General features: G+C 39.0%; 1 protein-coding gene across 4 annotated transcripts in view; it reads right to left on the bottom strand.

Moving 5' to 3' along the window:
- Window positions 1-21,256, bottom strand: part of PTPRM (protein tyrosine phosphatase receptor type M) — a 481,541-nt gene that overhangs the window by 77,725 nt on the left and 382,560 nt on the right. For 3 of the 4 annotated variants that reach the window (XM_074146330.1, XM_074146332.1, XM_074146331.1), the window contains one exon: window positions 16,583-16,770. In XM_074146330.1, coding sequence (XP_074002431.1) covers window positions 16,583-16,770 — 188 coding nt within the window. Of the gene's footprint in view, window positions 1-16,582; window positions 16,771-17,529; window positions 17,542-21,256 lie in introns of all 4 variants that reach the window. The other variant, XM_074146329.1, reaches the window with a different exon arrangement.

The following is a 21,256-nucleotide window of genomic DNA, read 5'->3' as shown; positions in this document are numbered from 1 at the left end:
ATGAGATGTCAGCTCAGTAGGGACTAGACTTCCAGCTGAGGTACTAGGGAGAACATATACTAGGGACTACACAGCTGGAGTGCCAGGGAGGTCAGTACTGGGTCGTATCTTGTTTAACAGATTTATTAATGACCTGGATGATGGGGCAGACTGTACCCTCAACAAGTTTGCAGCAACACCAAACTGGGAGGGGTGGCTGATATGCCAGAGGGTTGTGGTACCATCCACAGGGCCCTCAATAGCCTGGAGAAATGGGCTGGCAGGAACCCTTTAAAGTTCAAAAAAGCTGAAAGTGCAAAGTACTGTATCTGGGAAAAATAACCCCAGGCACCAGTATATGCTGGGGTCTGACTGGCTGGAAAACAGCTTTGCAGAAAAGGACTTGGGGGTCCTGGTGGATAACAGGATGAAGCTAAACCAGCAATGTGTCCTTGCAGCAAAGAAGGCCAACAGTATCCTGGGCCACATTAGGAGGAGCGTTGCCAGCAGGTCGAGGGAGATGATCCTTCCCCTCTGTTCAGCACCAGTGAGACCACAGCTGGGGTGCTGGGTCCAGTTCTGGGCTCCCTAGTACAAGAGGGACATGGACATACTGGAGAGAGTACAGCAAAAGGCCATGAAGATGAATGGACTGGAGCATCTCTCCTACGAGGAAAGGCTGAGAGAGGTGAGACAGTTCAGCTTCAAGAAAAGAAAGGACAGGGAGATCTTATCAATGTATAGAAATACCTGAAGGGAGTGTGTAAAGAGGACAGAGCCAAGCTCTTTTCAGTGGTGCTCAGTAACAGGACTAGAGGTGAAACACAGGAGGTTCCCTCTGAACATCAGGGAACAGTTTTTCGCTGTGAGGATGACTGAGCACTGGCACAGGTTGCCCAGGGAGGCTGTGAAGCCTCAAGCCTTGGAGATACTCAGAACCGTTTGGACGTTGTCCTGGGCAACTGGCTCTGGGTGGCCCTGCTTGAACAGGTGGGTTGAACCAGATGACCTACAGAGGGCTCTTCCAATCTCAACTATTCTGTGATGTGGGTACTGGAAAAATCCCTTAGGGCCACGGGTATTAAACTTGAGGGAGTAGCGGAGCATCTATTTCTATTGAGAACTCTCAGAAACAGATATTTCTCCTGGGATTGCATACTATGTCCCAATTTCTTTTAATGCAGGATACAGGAGTCATTTGAATGCAGACTGTGGTACTGAAATTTTACCTGACAGCTCAGTGATTAGGACACCTTCCTCATACTAGTGATTTGCTGGACATGGAACATGGTATTCTTTAAAATTTGGTTTCAGCCCACATCGCATCAAAACAAGAAACGTCCTGGAATTACCTAACATAACTGAAAAGAGTTGTTTTCCAAAACAAAATAGGCTCCTGGGACACTAGGATGGAAAAAATAGTGAAGTTAGTAAAAGATAGTAAGATACTAAAAGACAGTAAAACTGATTCAGGCTCAGGGAACCTTAAATTCTGGTTTTCTCCCACACTTACAGTATCCCACTGCTAACAACATTTAAGGTTCCAGAAGAGACATTTTAGTAGCTGCAAGCTGCCTGGATTTAGTGCAAATCTGTCAATGTAACATGGTGGTTCCATGTCCCACTCTGGCTCCCTACCTAGCCCTAAGTCTGAATCTTACTTCCATGAATATGTTTAAAAGTATATCTGAGACAATACCCCCAAAAAGTATGGTTTGCTTTTTTCATATTAGTTAGATAAATTTGGAAGTTATCATTCTTGGTAACTTCACTGCAGTGAATAGAACTTCACTGCCAGAATAGCTGGCATCTAAGCTTATGATATCAGTTAAAATACAAATACTTCATCTGATAGCAGATCAAACTTGAACTTTGGCATAAACCAAGATAACTTCTCTTTTTTTAATTACAAGATGCTGAAATTTTTCCAGGCATGGGCAAAACTGTATGGTGAATGGAGTACTTCTTTGCTTTATGCACGTGCATTTTCATCTTTTAAAAATGTGATACCTATTAGTGGCATTAAAAATAGCACTTCTGTAGCACATTTTTTCCTTTTCTCCATGGAAATAAAGAGGAAAGCAACCTTTTCTGCTTTTATATATTATCGCACTACTAAGCTTGAGCACTCCAACACACTGCTCCTCCACACTAGAACAGTCATATGGGTGGCACCATTCAAATCTTTCATGACATCAAAAAAATCATGTTACTATTAAACTTCTGGATTAGTCAGTCAGGTTTCCAGGGACTCTGGCACTTGCTATTCTGCAAAACTGGGGAAATAGGATACATGAACAGGTGACCTTTCCCTCTCTCAGTCCCAGAGATACAGAATCACTGCCCTTGTACAACTCCTTCCCATAGCTGTTTCCACAGCCTCGCTCCCCTAGTTAGCACATCTTTTCCACTGTTTTTCTGGGGGAAGAAAGAAGAATGCTGCTAGCTGAAAGGAGTAAAGCAGGAATGTAGGAGCACCTCCTACTCCTCACTTTTCCCAGTGTTACGGAGGAAGACCCCACATACACTGTCCTGCCTGCTGCACTCAGGAGAAGGAGGTGGCAATGGCAGAACCTGGGTGAGAGATGCAGGGTAGGTCTGGGCTGGACCAAGTAGGGAAACACAAAGATTGTAGCATACCTTACATATTGTTCAGTATCACCTTCACTGAAGGCAGAATCACTGTTCCACACTATCTCCATGCTTTCAAATACTCCTGCAATAGCTTTGGGACTACGAATGTTTTCACCTTACCCTCCTGTAGCAGTCAGCAGGTGAGCAGTGGGGTCCCCATTTCTAGGAGGGGATGTAGTGAAAGATAAAGCTTTATCTGTGGAGAAGGTTCCTGGTATCAGAGGGAGCACTTCTGGGGAATGAGTATAAATATTGAGTAAGCACAAGCAGACCTCTGTGTCAGGGTGTAACTAGATAAAAGTTTATTAGTTTCACTCATTTCTTAGCCCTTGTAAAAGGCCTATTGTAAAAAAATCCAACCTGATCCCTTATAAGATATTTAAGGCAATTCCACTGTAGCATACTTGAGCGAAAAGAAAACATACTGCCAGTTATGTCAACAGGAAAGACATTTGCTTCCCGACCAGGCTGTCCTTCTACCTCAGCAACGTTTAAAAATCAATTGATGGTGGAATCATAGTGTTTTGAAAAAATGTCACCAAAAAATAACAACTACATAGTCTCAGTAACAAGAAATAAAAAGCAATCCACAAAACAGATAAACTTTATAGAAGCCCTAAACGCTGCAAATAGTATGGCCTTTTTAAGCTTTCTTTGTGTGCCAGAGACACACGTGCTTAGTAAATATCAGTAAAGTAAACAGAAATGCTGTGAAAAGAACTGACAAATGGAGGGAAAATATGTCAGTCTCTAAGCAGATCTACAATTAAACATACAAAAAGCATGAGCAATTTATGTGATTTTCCTTGGATTCAAACGTTTTTGTATGTTCTATCTACTGTTGGTTCTATAGACTTGATTCACAATGTAACCATCAAAACGTAAAATTCAAGCTGGTGATGTTGTAAAAGAAGAGACAATTAAAAAGTCAGTGCTAAAACTGAAATGTGTATAAAACTACTAGGAAAGCAGCAAGACACCTAGTTTGCTTAGATTTGAAATGTTTTCCCCAGTGCAAAATCAAAGCAGATGCCTTGGTGTGGTTTGAAAGCTCAACCTGTTTAATTTCCAAATTCATATAACTGTCCCCCTTTTGCTCTCCAAAAGGCAAGGAGTGGTTTACTGCCTAAACCAGGAGTTTAATTCCATTACCTCTATGTACTGTAAGTAACATGACTCTCTTGAAAGGGCCTAATTAATGTAAACAAGGTTCTTTGCAGAATAAAGCTATGCTCAGTATAAAGGCTCAAGGATTAGGCTTTAGCATAACAACTACATGCATTTTAGATAAAAACATTTTACAACTGAATTTCTTTTTTTCTCCTTCCCTTTACAGCATCATCATCCTGCATTTCACAATCCAACAGCAAGACAGTGGACCAGGAGAACAGCTACTAAAGCAAAAGAACTAGAAAACACCAAGGATGCTAGCTAACTTAAAGAGCTCTTTGTGTTCTTTATAAACTGAAGTGATGTTAGTTCTATAAAATTGACTACCAGTGTGTAAAAAAAAAATTAAAAAATGACCATTTCACATTGCATTGTTTGCTTTGTGTATACAGAAGCACTGATTTATTTTCTACTTCTTTATGTGTGTTAACAGCTATACTGGGTCAAACCAGAGGTCCATACAACCCGTTATTTTTTCTACAACAGTACTAGTAGCAGATGTTTACAAAAAAGTATGAAGAACAGAGCAAATAGAGAGTGAATCTTTCCCCAGCGTACCCTCTTAGTTTCTAGCAATCAATGGCTTTCCTGAGCAATCTCTTCCTCAGCCAGAGACTGCACACAGCCATTGTGTTTAATAATGAATTTGTCTAGCCTATTTTTGAACCCATTTATAATTTTGGCTTCACAGCATCTTGAGGCAATGAGCTTCACAATGTAATTATGTGCTGTGTGAAAAATATTTCCTTTTGTTCACTTTAAACCTGCTGCTTAATAGCTTTGTTGGGTGCTCCCGATTCCCTATATTATAAGGAATAATGAATAATTGTTGTTAGCATTGCAGAAGTAACACTGATCTCTGGCACAGCTCAGAATATCCTAAGGGGGTATTACAGCAGCCAGGAATGAGTGATATTTCACTATCCTGGAAACAAGGTAGAGACTTGGTACTGGAGCTGATAAAGTGGCTCTGTGCCACTTTAAGGATTTCCTTACTCATAGAATCTTTACATAGTTTATTAAGCCAACCTTACAGAAGCTGTGTACAGCAGTGTTACACAGAGCATAAAAGCTGAAGTATGAATGGGCAAATGAGCAAAACTACAAACTAAAAATGCAGAGTTTTACTGTAGTTATTTGTCCAACTTGACCAGAGACACCAATGCCAAATAGAAAGAGATGCAGATAAAAATCAAGACTAAGTGAACAAAAGCTCAGTTGATATCACAGCCTAATGCAGAGGACAATGTTCTGAAATACTCTTCAAGCAAACAATACACTAAATCGTTCTGGCAATGAATAATGGTTGACAGCACTTGGAAGAGCAATGCTGGTATCACAAAAGACTGAAGAACTGTTGTATGCAGTCTTTCTCAAGATTAAAAAGCATATGTCTCATCTTGACAGCCATGCTTAGATTCAGAGGATCTTGGAAGGACATGAAAATCTAAAAAGAGCTTAGCACTACAAGCTTTTCCCCATCTATTTAAGTCACCTCATTTCTTTCCTAACTATTCATGTGGCGTTGGAGGTGGCTGTTTTTACTGTTCTTTCCTGAGTAGAGGATACAGGATCTAACCTACCTTTTTAACATTTGTTATGCCATAATGGGATTTTGTTGCTTTGTCATCAGTCTTGGTAAGGAAGAGCACAAAGATTGCTCACGTTTAGGTATTTATTGTAAACAATCTGAATGGTAATACCTTCTCATGTAGAAACTCTAAGCTCTGTGATACATCCAAGTATTTAAACCTCAAAGGCAAAGTATTTGTGTTGCCTTCTCCCAGACTAATCACACACTAAAACTTTATGCATGCTTCAGGAACCAGTACAGAACCAGCCTCGAAGCTACAACCATCCCAGAGTACTAGGGGACATTCTATTCAGAAGGGAATCCTGTTACTGTTTGGGTAGGACAGAGACAAAAATCTACAATTTTGTTAACAAGAGTTTATACCCCCTTTACTGCAGGCTGCCAGTGCATCAAGGAAGTGCATCCCAGCCTGCGCATCAAGGAAGGTCCTCACTTCTTTTGTCTCCCTTTGGTGTGTGGTGTAAGGGTGGAGATAGCCTGCCTCTTAGAGACTCAGACCTCTTGCAGATTTAAGAGCTTCTTTTCTGTTATATATTCAAAATAGTTATTATTGCACAGGCAAGCACCTTAAAGCTAGACGGGTAATAACTGAGCTCAGCTGGTAGATGCATTTTAACCTTACATAAACACATACTGTCTATTTTTTCCACAGACCAAAGAAGAGCATTGTCAGTTTTTTATATTTTTAAGATCTTAAGGGGAAGAAACTGCACTGTTTTGGTGGACAGATATTCAAGCTTTGTCACCATTACATGAACATGTCTAAATTATTATGTGTCTGATGCCCCTGGTGTTGCTTCCATTTAAGTGAATGGTAAAACGTAAAACAGGAAAGAATGTATATTAAAAGCAACTTTAAAACAGTACCTTACCTTATCTCTTTAGAACCAACTGGACTTACACACGATTAAGGTCTTCCCTGCCTTGGACTCCAAATCATGCTGTAAACCTAAACTTGTCAGCTATTGTTTGTGGGTTTGTGGTGAGTGACTCTGGTCTGCTGTTTCTGTCTTGTGAAGAAGTCTCAATATTATGAATTTTCATCAGTCCTGAACTGAACTGCAAACCTGGTAACTCTAATAATTTTACATGGTTGATGCTGCATTGTGTAATTTCTGAAATATTGACTCCCACTGACAGTATTTCACAATTCCCCAAAGCCAGCCTGCTTTTCTGTCTGCCCATCTCCTGGCCTGCTTTGTTTCCACTGGTACTCGTCTTCCCATCAGCTTTGGCCTGGGGGAAAAATTTTATCCCATAGTTGTCCTGCTCATCTTGGTCTCTGCCTGACCACGATGCCTGCATCTGCTCATGGCTGTTTGGCAGGCTATGTCCTCTTCACTTCTCAGACGACTTGCTGAGGACCCAGGGTGACCTGACTGCTAATTAATAAGACTGACACAGAGCCAAGCAGTTGGAGAACAGCAGTAGCCCCACAAGAGTGTAGGCAGTGGCATCACTGAGATCCCGCGTGATGGGTGACTGGAGGAGCAGCTCTCACACTGAGACAGAGGCGATGGCAGGAAACCAGCAGGAGAGAAAGGAGGTTTGCCAAACCCCTTGTCTGCCTAACTACAGTCTGCCAGATTTTCAGTGGGCTTAACGTTTCCCACAGAATCTTTTGGGGCCATCAAATTAGTATGTTGTAAGAAAAAAGTCAGTCCTGCTAGAAAATGCTGATCATCTGTTCCATTGACAGGACAATTACTAAAGCACAACAGGAAATGTGTAAGAAGAAGTCTTGTATTCCAGTTAGAAAACTTCTTAAAAGATACACTGAGCCACAGGCTACGTAAGAATACAAATGTTCATTTCCTGAAAAATTTATAATGGCTATTTTAACTTATTTAAAACAAATGCATTATAGAAAATAATGCATATCTTAGGTATGCTGTGGATAAACTGCTGTTAAATGAAAACTCCTAATAGCTAAATTATGCTAATTTGATTTGAAAAGTGTTCCTCTCACTTTACAAACAGCCAATAATAATGCTCTGGTCATGAAACCAGCAGTGGACTAAAATGCCTAATTATTTGTAATGAATAAATACAATCCATAGAAAACACATAGGGTGTATCTATAATTAATAAAGAATATATTATAATTGCATTTAACATCATTTGCATAATTTAAAATGGAATAACTACATGACTGATTTTTTATGTCTTTTTAAAGGGCACTAATAAAATATGAAGGAGGTAAGGAGGCTTATATGAGTATGAAGTAATGAATAATATCTTGAACATTAAAGCACAATATATTATTCTGTGCACATAAATTGGACCAATTCATTTTTGCAGGTGCAGCGGGAAAAGTATGGTACATCAGCAGTTTTCAAAAGTAAATAATACCTTAACTGAAGAAGGGATTACAGATTCTGATCAAATATTCAATGTCTTATTTAAATAATTAATAAGTCAGTCTGGTGCAAATATGCAGCATATAGCCTTCAATGTTTCAAAAACTTTTCTTTCTTTCAAATCATACTTGTCGGTAGCATTTAGAAAGTTTAACCTACCACCTTATCGCTGTGAGCATTAAAGCCATTCTTGCGGATTTCCCTCTGGAAACTCATGTTATGAGTGGAATTAAGTTCAGTGGCCTCATTTAGTTTCCTACCGTGGTGTTCAATAGCCTATAAAGACGCACAGATTGGCTAAATCTGAAACTAAACCCTAATTTCAAAAAGTACAGAGAGAGCACAGATTTGATACTAGCAAAAGCCTAGTAGCAAGATCACTCAGTAAAAATGACTTGCCTAACGGACAACCAGAGTAAAATATATTCTGAGAAGTCTGCTCAGTACAGTTTGACTGTTTCTCAGCCTGTGGCTGCCAAAAGGGAGGAAGACAAAACAGGCTGGAGAACAACGGTGCAACACATTTCACATGCTAAAATAGCGATGTGTTGAGTGTTGGTTATTAAAAGAATAAGCACATACCTCTGGGTACATCTAAACACAAGGAAGCAGTAAGATGAAAAAGGTTATTTCTTCCCATTAAAATACATAACCCCTGTGTTAATTACTTGGACTTACCAGATGTGGATACTGGATTTCCAAAGATCTACTCAGTGCCAAGTTGACAACAATCAGTGAAATTTGGAAGCTATTTCCTTTATTGCTCCAGTTTGACATTGCACATGCCCACAAATCTTTCCAGAATAAATTGAGAAAGATTTTGCAATGCCTTCAGAGAATAAAAGATCCTAATGATGAAGTCATAGGTCAGGAAAAAGGGGAGCAAAATTGAAACAAGTTTTGAAAGACTGCTGTGGCAGCTGGACCTAAGATGGGAAAAACCCACAACTTTCTAAAGCAGATTGAAACTTTATTGCCATGGGATAATGAAGGACAAGAGGCACGCCCACAAAACTGCATGCAACAGCTAAAATGATTCCATTTTAAATGCTTAAGCAGACCCACTCATTAATGATCAGGAATACGTTCAGAGGTGCTTATCATGCTTTATATTACTTTTTGATTTTCAGCTCCAGCTATGCTGAAATATGAAATGAATGTCTGCTAAATATCTGAACATGGAAAAGACTCCCAGGGCATCTTCAAGACCATGAGAATTGCCAGGTTACAGCCCATTTTTTATTGCTGATAGATTTTGTATTGATTCATAAGGTTGCCACCACATACACCAGGACTACCAGACTCAGTAGAGGCAGAGAATGATTAAAATAGCTGCCAGAACTCTTACATAAGAACAACCTGCACTCAGTTTATCCATCCAATTGATCAGCTTAAGCATCTGTATCTCATGACTTTTGAGTGGAACAACATACTTCTGAGTGGATCAATACCACCAGTCTCTGTTTTAACTGCTTAGAGCGATACAATGGTCATGAAAGATGTGTTTAAAAGCTACCAGGCTTTCTTTAGGACAGCCTAAGCTTTACATACAAGACTGACTCTGCCAGACTCACATGGAGAAAAACATTGGGCTGAATTAGGCATTCTTCTCCTTGCTGCCTGAGATCCTACGCAGTTCAGACTGTTAAGGCTACTAAGAAGAAGAAAACGGGAAATTCACACCCAAGTAAATCACAGACTGATCGGTACCAAAAATAACCATATCACAGCCTAAGCAAACAGCTGCCTACGCCCCACTGAGAGTAATCCTAAGGATATTGGAAGTGTTCTAGTCTATACACCTCTGCAATTTTATTATTCAAACAGATAAACCCCCAAAGCCTTTCTAATGAAGCCATGACCTGCCTAAATCTATAATCTGTGGTAAGAATAAATTCTAATTAAACCTGCTTAAACAAAAACAAATTAGAAAGCTGTTTGTGCATATACATGCACTTTTATTTAAATTGGAGGAGAAGGAATTTAGGAAGAGTGGTAGAAGGAAACAGTGAGATTTAGAAGGTACTGGGACACCTTGATCACTGGGCAGTTAGCCACACTGCAGCACAGGGCAGAGTCATGTGAATGATATTAGGCACTGTGACAGCACTTCTCATACATCTCAAATCTGTTAAGAATAGAAACTCACAGCTATTAAGGATAGGTTCAGAATTGCATAAAATTGGCTGACATGCCAAGAGACATTCAGCAAACTGTCTCTCTCCTGGGATAAACCCAAGCAGGAACAAGTTACCTGGGATTCATGGAAGGCTGCTGCAGATCCCATGGCAATCTGAAGAAACTGGCTTTTCTGAACACAGTCCTTTGATGAAGGAGAAATACCCATCTCACATAAAGAACCTTTATATCACCATTAGTTGTAGTTATCCTTCATTGTGCATGGGAGAGAACACTTATATGTGCCTATAATCAGACCACTGCAACTTTCCAGTATTAAAGATTAAAGACTCAACTGGGCATTCAGGTAAATGTTCTGAGTCCCATCTAAACAGATAAACTTCACAGAAAAGAACAGAAATTCTACAGATTAATATTTCAAAAAATTTTCCATACCATTTTCACAGGACAAATTCCCACTATTTTACTTCTGTTTCTGTTATGTTTACAATCTCTAATGAGTTTTCTTATTATTACAAAAATAGAAAGAGATATGAACAGTTACCTACTCTCAACTCTGGAGGACGCAGATGTTGTCCTTTGTGTATTTACACTGTGGACTAATGCCCCCATTCCCACTCAATGTTCCAGAGTCTTTCTGCTTTCTTTGTAATTTGTGTCTTGTGGGATAGAAAATAACCTGAACTGATTGCAGTATTGACTGTCTCAGCTGGTGCTGCAGAGTATCAAATAAAATCAGACAAAAAGGCATGATAAAAATGTACAGGTTGGAGGTGTGACAGGCCAGTTGCAGTCACAAAGAACACATGCAGAAAAAGCACCACCAGCTGGGTTCTGCCAGTAGCTTTATCAACATAAGATCAACAAAATAACATATTTTTCCTACTATTTTCAAGATTTCAGAACAGGAGCCCAGAAGCACAGGGCTTAGAAGTGTCATGTGGCAGCACATTTGTCTTCCAGCTGTAACCAAAGAGAAAGAAAAGCTGCAACTGGAGGACTGGGCTAGAGTGACAGGATTCTAGTCTGTTTCGCCTTTGCATGACAGAAGAAAATGGAAACAGTATCAGACTGCTGTCCCAGGTCAGACATTCATCTAACAGCGGTCTGGAGAAAATTAAAACTTAAGCAGGCACCTATGGGGTAAATTCCTCCATGAAAAATTTCCTGCTTGCCTGCAATACTTTCTGCCCCAAAAAACAAGGATATGTATTTCTGATGGTTTTAGAGAGGCTTTTTCCTATTTTCTTTTCTTAAAACCATTTTCTATTTACTCCAGGAATTTCACTGGCCAGTAGTACACTGCATGAAAACCTTTGTTTATATCTGATATATCTGCTTATCTTCTGAAGTTCCATTTCAATTAATATGTTGCGATGAAGATAGGATTTCTTTCATATCCCCAATTATTCTCAACACTCACCTCCAAATCCTCTTTGAATTATTCGTTTTTTTTATGATCACCTTTGACCACAATACCCCAAGGTATAACTAAGCAGTGACCATGACCAGATAGCCTATTTTAAAATACTTCTACCAATCTATAATAGGTGCTAAGAAGTGCTAAACTGAAATGAATTGTTTAACATACATTAGATAATATATTTCATGTTCCTGACCTTGATAGGCCCTCTGAGCCTGTATCCTCAGAGGTATCCATCTATTTAACTGCAGTGATTTAGAGATAAGCACAGTTACAGTGGTGCAACCCCTCAGAGTAGAGACCATGCAGCATAAAAGGGGCATAATCAGTACGGTTTATCTTGACAGGATATAACTTCATTGCATTAGGAATAGCATTGGTTTAACGATATTAGTACAAAATAATTTCCTGGGTGAAACAGTTAACTGTCACAAAACCTTGAGAAAAGATGTGTGTGACAGGAGGGGAGGAGAGGGAAGGTGAGAGAGACAGTGGGGGGAAAGACCTTAAAGTTAAAGCTACATGGAGGAACCTTTTTTAAACTCTGCTATTGACACAGTCCTCTTAGTGACAGTAGGTGAGGCTGATCTGAGCAGGATACCCTTTGCAAATCCTGGCTTTTCAAAGGAACCTCTGGTTTTGAGATAATGGAAGCTCAGAACTCCCTGTCATGGAACATAATGCAAAATTGATTTTGCAAGGTTTTATCTATACAAAGTCGCACTGGTTTAATTAAAGGTGTGTTTTTAAATCAATTCTGTTAAACCAGTCCAAGCTCCTGTGTGGACACTCTGAAATCGATTTTAAGCTGTCTTATGTCAACCTTAATTTGGCAAAGAACCAATTTACACTGAACAGGCATCAATTTTTGCTGATCCAAAAATAGGGTTAAAAATAAATCGTATTTAAATTGGTAAGATTTTGATGAATTTCTCTGTTTCTGCCTTAGCTACGCCAAGCTATGCTGGCCTATAGTAGCCTAGTCCATCTGTTTGGGAAGGAGATGGACTCATTTCTATGCATCTATGTTTATGGCCTTTTGACAGATACACATCCTTGCAAAAGGACATAGTGTAAAGCACTTTGAAGCTAGGGAGTCTAAAACCAAAAGGTGGCAGGAGAAAGAAGTGATGAATTGTAGAGACCACTAGCACACTCCTTTTCTGTTTATTTTGTTTCTGTAATGCAGAAAGGAGATAAGCAACGAGCCTCCTTCATGATCAGCAAAAGGTTTCTCATGCTGTAGGCTTGGGGAGCAGCTTAAATAACCCACAATTAGTGTAGGGGGTGCACGTGAAACTAGGCCAATGTTATCCTGCCAGCGTAACATTGCTGGAACCCAAAATCTCTCCTTCCTTAAGGGTCTGGCAGGGGATAGAAAGGATTTTAAAGATCTGCTGCAGACTAGCTGTGTGGTAACTTCCCAGAGTTTGAGGATTTCTGTGCAATCCCTTTCAATCATTCACATTCCACTAGGCCGCAAATGAAGGTCTGCATTTGAGCCCACAGCTTACAGAAACACATCCGCGTTAGTTCCGCAACTGAGAAACACATGGGAAAATGGGCAGTGAACTTGTTACCGCTGTGCCTCTAGGGACAGGTCTGTATTTGCTCTCGTTCTACAGGCACAGCTAGACACAAAACCAGAAGCTGCACTGCTACATCCGAGAGCCAGGGCCTGATCCTGCTCTGGGGAACAGGAGCCATCACACACTCCATCACAGGAACAGGGACAGGCTGTGGGACGTTTCCCTCCACCAAAGCCTTTTCAGTGATGAGGGCCAAAGTATCTCAGCTCCTCCCAGAAGGAGAACAAAACGGTGCGATCCTGCAAAGTATGATGTTTCCTCAAGCCCCCTGTACACTAGGATCCAAAGATACTCAGTATATCTCAAGTAGATAATCCTATTGCAGACTTGAGCAGCGAGTGACCAAGTACCAGCCTGCCCTTGCTTAAAGATGATTTTTCAACCCTTACCCTTTGTGTCAGTTACGTTACTCCAAAAGCTTGTACACGAAGCCAATAGGACTTAAAACTACATAGATATGGTTAGATTGTGAACTATAGTCCTAATTATTGAGAGTAGTGACCCTAATTATTAAGTTTTATTTTAAAGCACTTAAAACTATGCACGACAGTAAATGCTCTGTATCCTTGCGCTCCTCTGAAGTGCTGCTAATGGGTAATGTGCTACTTTACTTTCTGTTCAGTTCAACAGATTTATTTTCAGAGTGAATCCTGTGTGAATTTCTCCTGAATCAGACTCTTTCCCTGGTGAGACTATATAATCCTGCTGTCTTGTTAGAGCAAAAATCATCTATGAGCCTTCATTCAAAACAAATCCCCTGCCAAACTATTTCTCCCTTTTCATTTGGACAGTTATCCTTCTGATAATTTATAAGGGAAAAATTCTTTTGTTGTCTAGTCCAACCTTGCAAAGAGGACACCATCAGTCTGACAGCACTGTAAACAAAGAGATTTGCAATCTTAGCAGTGCTAGAATATATTGGGCAGTTTTTCCTTGCATATGGAGGAAAACCGGCAATACTACAGTAGTTCAATGGAAAAAACCCCTCCAAGATATAGCTAGTTATGGTTCATTCTGATTGTAAACAATTTCCTTATATAAAGAGGACCTTCTCAGATGAAGCTGCAGTATTTTAAGTCCCCTTTCCCTGCCACTATTAACAAACTGCACCCTAATGTATTGCATCTACTGGCATTAGTCATGACTACACCTACTGTCTGTAATGGGATGCCATTCGTCAGCTTGGTAAGTTTAAAATTAAGTGATTTTCCTGGAAACTGTTTCTCAGCAGCATCATTTGATCCGCTGTAGTTAAAAAGCCATGTCATTGGTTGCTTTATAAATTCCATTTTACAGTCATCTTTTTTTTAATATAAATTAATTGTAGCTTTCCTCTAGGCTTAATGCTGGTATAAAAGGTTTTGGCTGATGAGCAAATCTTTTCCAAAGACAAGAATTTTCAATTCTATCATTTTAAAATAACAATGGCATAAAAAACCTCACAGGAACAAACTTGTTTAAGTCAGCTACACAAATGAAAGTTGACAAGTGATTAGCTCCTTCTGGGAATGAACTGTTTTCTGCATTTTAGGGGAAAAAATGTCATCAGTGACTTTGGAAGTGGCCTGAAGCATGGGCTTTGGAAATCTAATACTACAAATACCAGTTTAAACAATTACATATTTAAGCAGTTGTTGTAACATGGAGTTGGCATGACAAAATGCAAATTTCAAAAAAACACCATCTCTCATAAAATGCCAACAGTATGCACACTTGTAAAAACTCAGCAATGTACTAGTAGTTTTATTAGTCATCCTGAAGGACCTGCAACAGTGAATACATTAGTTCCTACCTTTAAAACTTAAGCATGGTATACTGAGTCTCTAGGGCAGTGCACACTTGTGCATGCCCAAAAGAGAAATTGTTGCTTGCCCTACAGGGTGGAAGTAATTAAAATGACTTTTGCTAGTTGCTCCTCCCTCCTCTTTCTAACAGATGAAAGAATGACAAGGGATCTTTTTTTTTTTTTGCTGGCTTCTGCTTTGCGAAGACAGAGTTAAAATTGAATCTATCATTCTGCTCCTCACTGGCTATGTCAGAGTCACATCACGGCAAGACCCATTTGTACCTGTTCCTCTGGTTTCTCACATTCTCGTTTCCAAGGAAAGGAAATTTAGGACTGTGTACTAGGTTGGAGAGGCAGTGCAATTTGGACAGGTTCCTCAACTGGAGAAATGGACACTACCACATACAGATATGGGCTCTGTCAGGTATACGCTGCTCCTGGAAATGGCGGGGGGGGAGGGAGGATGGGCTGCTGGTTATCATAATTTGCTTCCTAGACCATTACTTTTTCTTTAATGTAATCACATCATTTTGGATCATAGTCCATATAATGTATTAAAAGTTTACACAGTATACAGGTGATAGCTTCAAGTCTGCCTACAGATCAGACCCCACAAGTTCTTATGCAGTGCATCTTCCTACCTGATCAATTGAAATTATCTCATGAACTCTTATACACTCCTATGACAATTTCAAACAATTTATAGTCCAACCCTGCAGATCAATCTTACGTATTTTTCCTCTGTGAAGTAATATATTTATGCTACTTGGTTTTTGCGTTCAAATCCACTGAATTGTAATCTTGTGGGAAACAACTCGCTGTAGACATCTTACCAATCCATATTAGAGTGTTCCTGTTTGTGAGAATCATTCAAAAGAATAAACTCCTTAAAATCTGAGCTAAAAGTCAGAGAAAAGTGGACAAAGGACATTCATTTTAACACCCTAAAAATTAAAATATTGGACATATGCAGATTTTAAAAGGTCTCAAATCCTCCCTCACATTAGTCAAGGAACCCAGGCTGATAATTTGGATGAGGGGTGTTGTGCTCTTCAGCAAAACTGTGCTTTTGAAGTCAGGCACAATATCACCCTTAACTTTGGTCATGAGAGCAAGTTCTGCTTGTCTTTTGCTTTTTTCACTAAGCAAACTGACTCATCTCACAAGGAAGACAGGATCTGCAGCACAATGTGCTGTGTTCCTATAGTATTTGCCAGGATGTAGTGGTCATGACATTTAAAACTAAGATGATAACAGGGAGGAACAGGTCACTCTAGCATGAAATGAGGAAACAGAAGTTGATTCAATAAAAAAAAAAAAAGGAAAAAGGAGAGACTATAAGTTCATATGAAAAATAATGAGGATTAGAGATAGCCTCCAGCTAGTGGGAAATGGCTCAGGCATCACAGAATAAATTTTATAGCCCTAGGGGCCTCTCTGAAGATTTGTGCGCTTCCTCTCCATGATGAATACTATTATTCCAAGAAATACTACTTGTAGAACTTGATTTCTCCGCTAATATTGTGTTACAGGGTGACTGCAATTGGACAATCTGTGATGTAGGACTTTGAAAAAAGCTACATTCTTCAACAGTAAAACAAAAATATGGCAAGTTCTTGGATAATGCTAGTGGACCTGTTTTTTTGAATATATAGCTTTATGCAATTAGCATTAGGCAGAGATTTCCAAGAAAGGTCTTTATGTCTCACTCCTCATCCTGGCTGGTTACAATCAGAAAATTTGCTCGCTGTAGAGATGATACTTTCCATTCAGTATCTTCCCTCACACAGCAGCTGACTTACTTGGCTGAGTAATTTTTTTTCCTGTTCTGTGGTACAGATAGCAGACAGATAAAGCCAAAAGTGCAGAAGACATAATAACGATGAGATCATTACACCTGACACTTACTTCATACTCCTCTTTGAATCCATAGCCTTCTGCACACTTCATTTGGGTGATGTGCTGTAGCAAGTCAGCTACACGGATGGCTGGATGAAGCTGTCCGGTCTGGTAGGGCACATCCACTGGATCTCGCTTCTTGTAGGTGTGGGATTGGACCAGGCTGCTTGTGTCACTGCCCATCGTATGGGTTTCATCTAGAAAAAGAGTATCTCATAATGTACTGTCTCATTTTTACTTATTAACAGAAATACAAATTCCACAGATTTCTAGAGGAATGGCAGAAATCTGACACCATCAGTATTGCTTCTGTCTGTGAAGGCTACACCAGAAGAACAGTAAATCCATGGAGCAGTTTACACAGGGAAATTGCAAGACTGATTGGAATGAGGCAAAGTCCATGGTTCTACAATGGAAGCATTGCAGAGCAGTCCGAACTCTAATATTGTTTTAAATATCACTAGCTGATTACAAACAGGTTTTAAATTAGGCATTCAGTTCTAAACTGCATAGAAGTTTCATTCTGAAACTTCAACAAGTCCCATGGAATGAAATTGGACTTGTATTCTTCTTAGGTTACTGAAGTGCTACATTTTACACTGCAAATTTAGAGCAAATGTTTGGAGTGAGCAAAATAAAAAGATGCACAAAATGGCTTATGGTTTCATCAAGCTAGGACTGCAATGGAAATGTAGATCTGATACAACATTTGGAGACAAACTATGAGAGGACAAATGCAAAGGATCATCTGATCAGGAAGAATGTCTTGACTGGCTGCTGAACATGCTTTAGGACCACAGTATATCATGAGCCATCACATTAGGCATGGAATGTTATATGTCAACTGACATGCAAGCCAACAAACAGGAGAACCCAGTGGGCTGGTTAAAATTTTTATGAGACACATACTCTCCCAACCCTCCACATCTCTTCCATGGGGCAAATGGGCAACTTACCATTGATTGGCACTTTTAAGAAGAGACATATCAGGAGAAAAAAAGAGGAGGAGAAAAAGGAAACAGGGCATAAGCAACAGTACTACATTAATAATTACAGGTAATTTTATGTTTGTAATTTAGTCTTTACAGAGTGATTTCCTACATGAGTCAGATTCTGATCTCAGTTTCACAGTATAGATTAAATGTACTGAAACCAAGGTATCTTACTGTGATTCAATTCACACAGATGCAACTGAGATCAGAACTTATACTTAGCAGTAAATAGACAGATGTGAAAGTGCACTCTACCTAAGAAAGTAATATGACTTTCTTCCTGTTTAGATGGAATTTTAAAAATTTGTTCAGACTTGACAAAAGAAAAAACCCCACCAAACTCTAAGTCCCAAGTATCAACATAAATATTTTTTCTGTTTACCCAAATAATAATTTTACATATTTCAGAGTTTTTGATTTTTAACTGAAATTGTAAATGTGGTGCTTTGACTTACTCAAACTACTCCTCACTGGCTGCACACTAAACATAGCAAGGGATTTATAAACATACTGTATTTATTAAAAATCTATCACTTTGTAAAATATGTTGTATGAAAGGGAAGCATCAAAATAATATTTCCACATTCATAAGTTAGATATCTAATATTCAGATATTCCAATATATGAAGGGACAGGAGAGCTGGCGAGGGACTCTTTGTCAGGAAGTGTAGTGACAGGACAAAGGGTAACGGTTTTAAGTTGGAAGAGGGGAGATTTAGATTAGGTACCAGAAAGAAATTCTTTACTGTGAGGGTGGTGAGGCACTGGAACAGGTTGCCCAGGGAAGTTGTGGATGCCCCATCCCTGGAAGTCTTCAAGGCCAGGCTGGATGGGGCTTTGAGCAACCTGCTCTAGTGGAGGTGTCCCTGCCCATGGCAGGGGGGTTGGAACTTGATGATCTTTAAGGTCCCTTCCAACTCTAACCATTCTATGATTCTATGATTCTGTATTATAGCAGGAAGTTTCAGACTGGATGCAAAGGTCCCAGATTCTCATGTATGCACCAAAAATACTACCACACCTCACTGAAGGTGAAATTCTGGTCTTGCTTACACCACTGAAAATTGATATTAAAGCCACAAAGCTCAACAAATCATATTTCAAGGATGATTTTAAGTTCTCTCAATTCACACTAAAAATAAGAGACATGAAATCTGGTCCTCGGTAAGCATACAGTCAATATGAACTGTGCATTTGAACCTAAGCCAAAAATAACGGAGAAAAAATTATGGGTATGAGTATGGGCATTTCACTACTTTTCCTGTCGTTTTGCTAACCTGATCTAATGCAGAGGAAAGGGAGTCTTCTTTTAGCCATAAAATTTGACAACTTTTGTCTAATGTGTGATAAAATTGTACTGCAAAGCACCTTGGGATGCATGGCATGAAGCGTGGTATACAAGTGTAGGTACAGTATGTTGCTGTTGAAATGGCACCTGAAAACTACAAGGTGGCTAAGACACAAAAGACAAAAAAAGTGTAGGAAGTTGATCATGATTTTTTGGGTGGCTTATTTCAATTTTAGAAACAGGTTAGAAAATTTTGGCATTTTTTTGCAAAAGAATTCCTTGTAACAGAGACTGTTAGAAACTAAGATGAAGGCAAAGTTATCAGATAGCAGGGTCTTGTGCTATGAAAGCAGCACTTTAATCCTTATGAACCTCTTTCCTGTGAGCTCCTTTGTTTCAGAGTAATTTTCCTCTCTCAATTTCTTTCTCTTATAGCTACATTAATACTATTTTTCTCTCTTTGGGAGTGATCTTTTAAGTTGTTTTAAATGAAGTACTTTCAATCCTTGGTTTATATGGTACATTAGGAGCAACGTACATTATAGTTTTGTGCTTTGCCTTTAAGCACTGTAGCATGAGCTACATATATATACAGGCATAACAGTCCACTCTTTTTCAAAGGGTGAGCTCCTCCAGATGCAGTGTTCATAAGCAACGGGAAGTCTGTGCAGCTTAAATACTCCCACAGCTGCTGCTGTTCTACTCTCCGCTTACTCATTCCCAAAGAGATGTACAACTCATTGAATAATACACTTATTTACTAGTTACATGAACTCACCGCATTGAAGGTACCTGGAAACTCAGCCCAGTATCTTTTCTGGGCTGAGGCTCTTCTCTTTCTCCAGTTTCAGAGATATGCATATTGCTGATACTAGACAAACATGACCTACACTCATACTTAGCAACTATAAATTTAGTCACTCTTATGTAAAGTGTTTTTTTTAAATCTCAGGCTTTCACTTAGGTTATTGGGCTAAGAAGACCATTGCCTTCTGCATCATTTAAAGAGTTCACCACTAATTAGCAATAATTTTTTTTCCCAGTTGTCTAAGAAGTTCCTAATTTGCATGAATAGTCCAAAGATCTTGCTGTACATAAATTTGGAAATGATAAGTGTGTTGTGGCCTTTCTAGCAGATTTTGAAAACTAAAGTCAAGCATTCACCAGACCTGTACCCTTCCCAGGAAGTCACCCTGAAAAGTTAATTTAGTTCTAACAACAGGGTTGACCCTGCAGTCTAACACAACTTCTTTGGACATTGGAAGATGGCAAAAGCAGGTACTAGTTACAATTAAAACCCAGAGTATGTTGTTAATAGCTATGTTGCTCTACTGACTGAAGCATAGCTAATTTGATTTACCTCAGATAAAACACTGTTCCTATACAGACAGTCATAAACCCATTTTGGGAAAGAGACTTGGTCTGAATGGAACACTATTCATAAAGGGGTATTGAATTTTTACCCTGTAAGGTTGCAAGAATATTCGTTTTCCACAGTGAAATAACTGAAAGATTTTCTGAGATGAGTAAGCGTAGCTTGCTGTAGTAGACCATAAAAAACATATCTAACTAATTCAAGATTTTATGGGCTTAGGAAAAGCAAAGATTTTTTTTTTCCTAGTGTGTGTTTGTCTGATATCTGAATTATTGCTTAGAGATTATTTCTTGTGGAAAAAAAAAGCTAACAAATAATTTTGCCATCATTATTATATAGCAAAGGATCACAAAAAAAATCAGAGAAACTATTAACTAAAACTTAATAATCCGGATAGGAAATCTCAAAGTTTTTCTCCTGATAATAGTACTTTTCTCCTTGCCCACCCACAAGGTCAGAAAGAACATCTACTGGATGAAGCATTGAATGAATGCTAAAGCACACAAAAAAATCTAACATCTCAGGCAGTTAAAAGGCACTGCAAATTTCATTTGCATGCAGATTATTACATTGTTACAGTCACTACGGTTACCTTCTTCTAGATTTACATAATGTATAAAAATGTACAAGTTCCTTCTCCAAGTTATCACACTGAAATGCACTGCACTAAATATTCTTTCACAGTAACAAATGTTCAAGATCACCTTCCTAAACTTCTACTTCTTATATGCTTCACTCTGTTTTTACTTAAGCCAGTTTAACTTACAGTTTAAGGGCAGGAATCAGTTAAGGGATCTTACATTTTTTACAGTCATTTGAAGAAAAAGGAAGAGAAAGAAAAATATTTGTTGTAAAAATATCAATCATTGTAAAAATAGTAAATAGTCTTAACATTGGTGTTTGTATTCTTGCTACAGTGCACTGTTATATTTTGACTTATTATTAAAAAAAATAAATTTTTCTGTTTAGTTTAAAGTTAGTATGGGAAGGAGGTGTAAATGAATACAGGCCACAAAGTGGTTAGAGTT

The sequence above is a fragment of the Numenius arquata genome, chromosome 4, assembly GCF_964106895.1.
Source record: "Numenius arquata chromosome 4, bNumArq3.hap1.1, whole genome shotgun sequence".
Taxonomy (NCBI): Eukaryota; Metazoa; Chordata; class Aves; order Charadriiformes; family Scolopacidae; genus Numenius; species Numenius arquata.
This window is presented reverse-complemented; position numbering and strand designations above follow the sequence as displayed.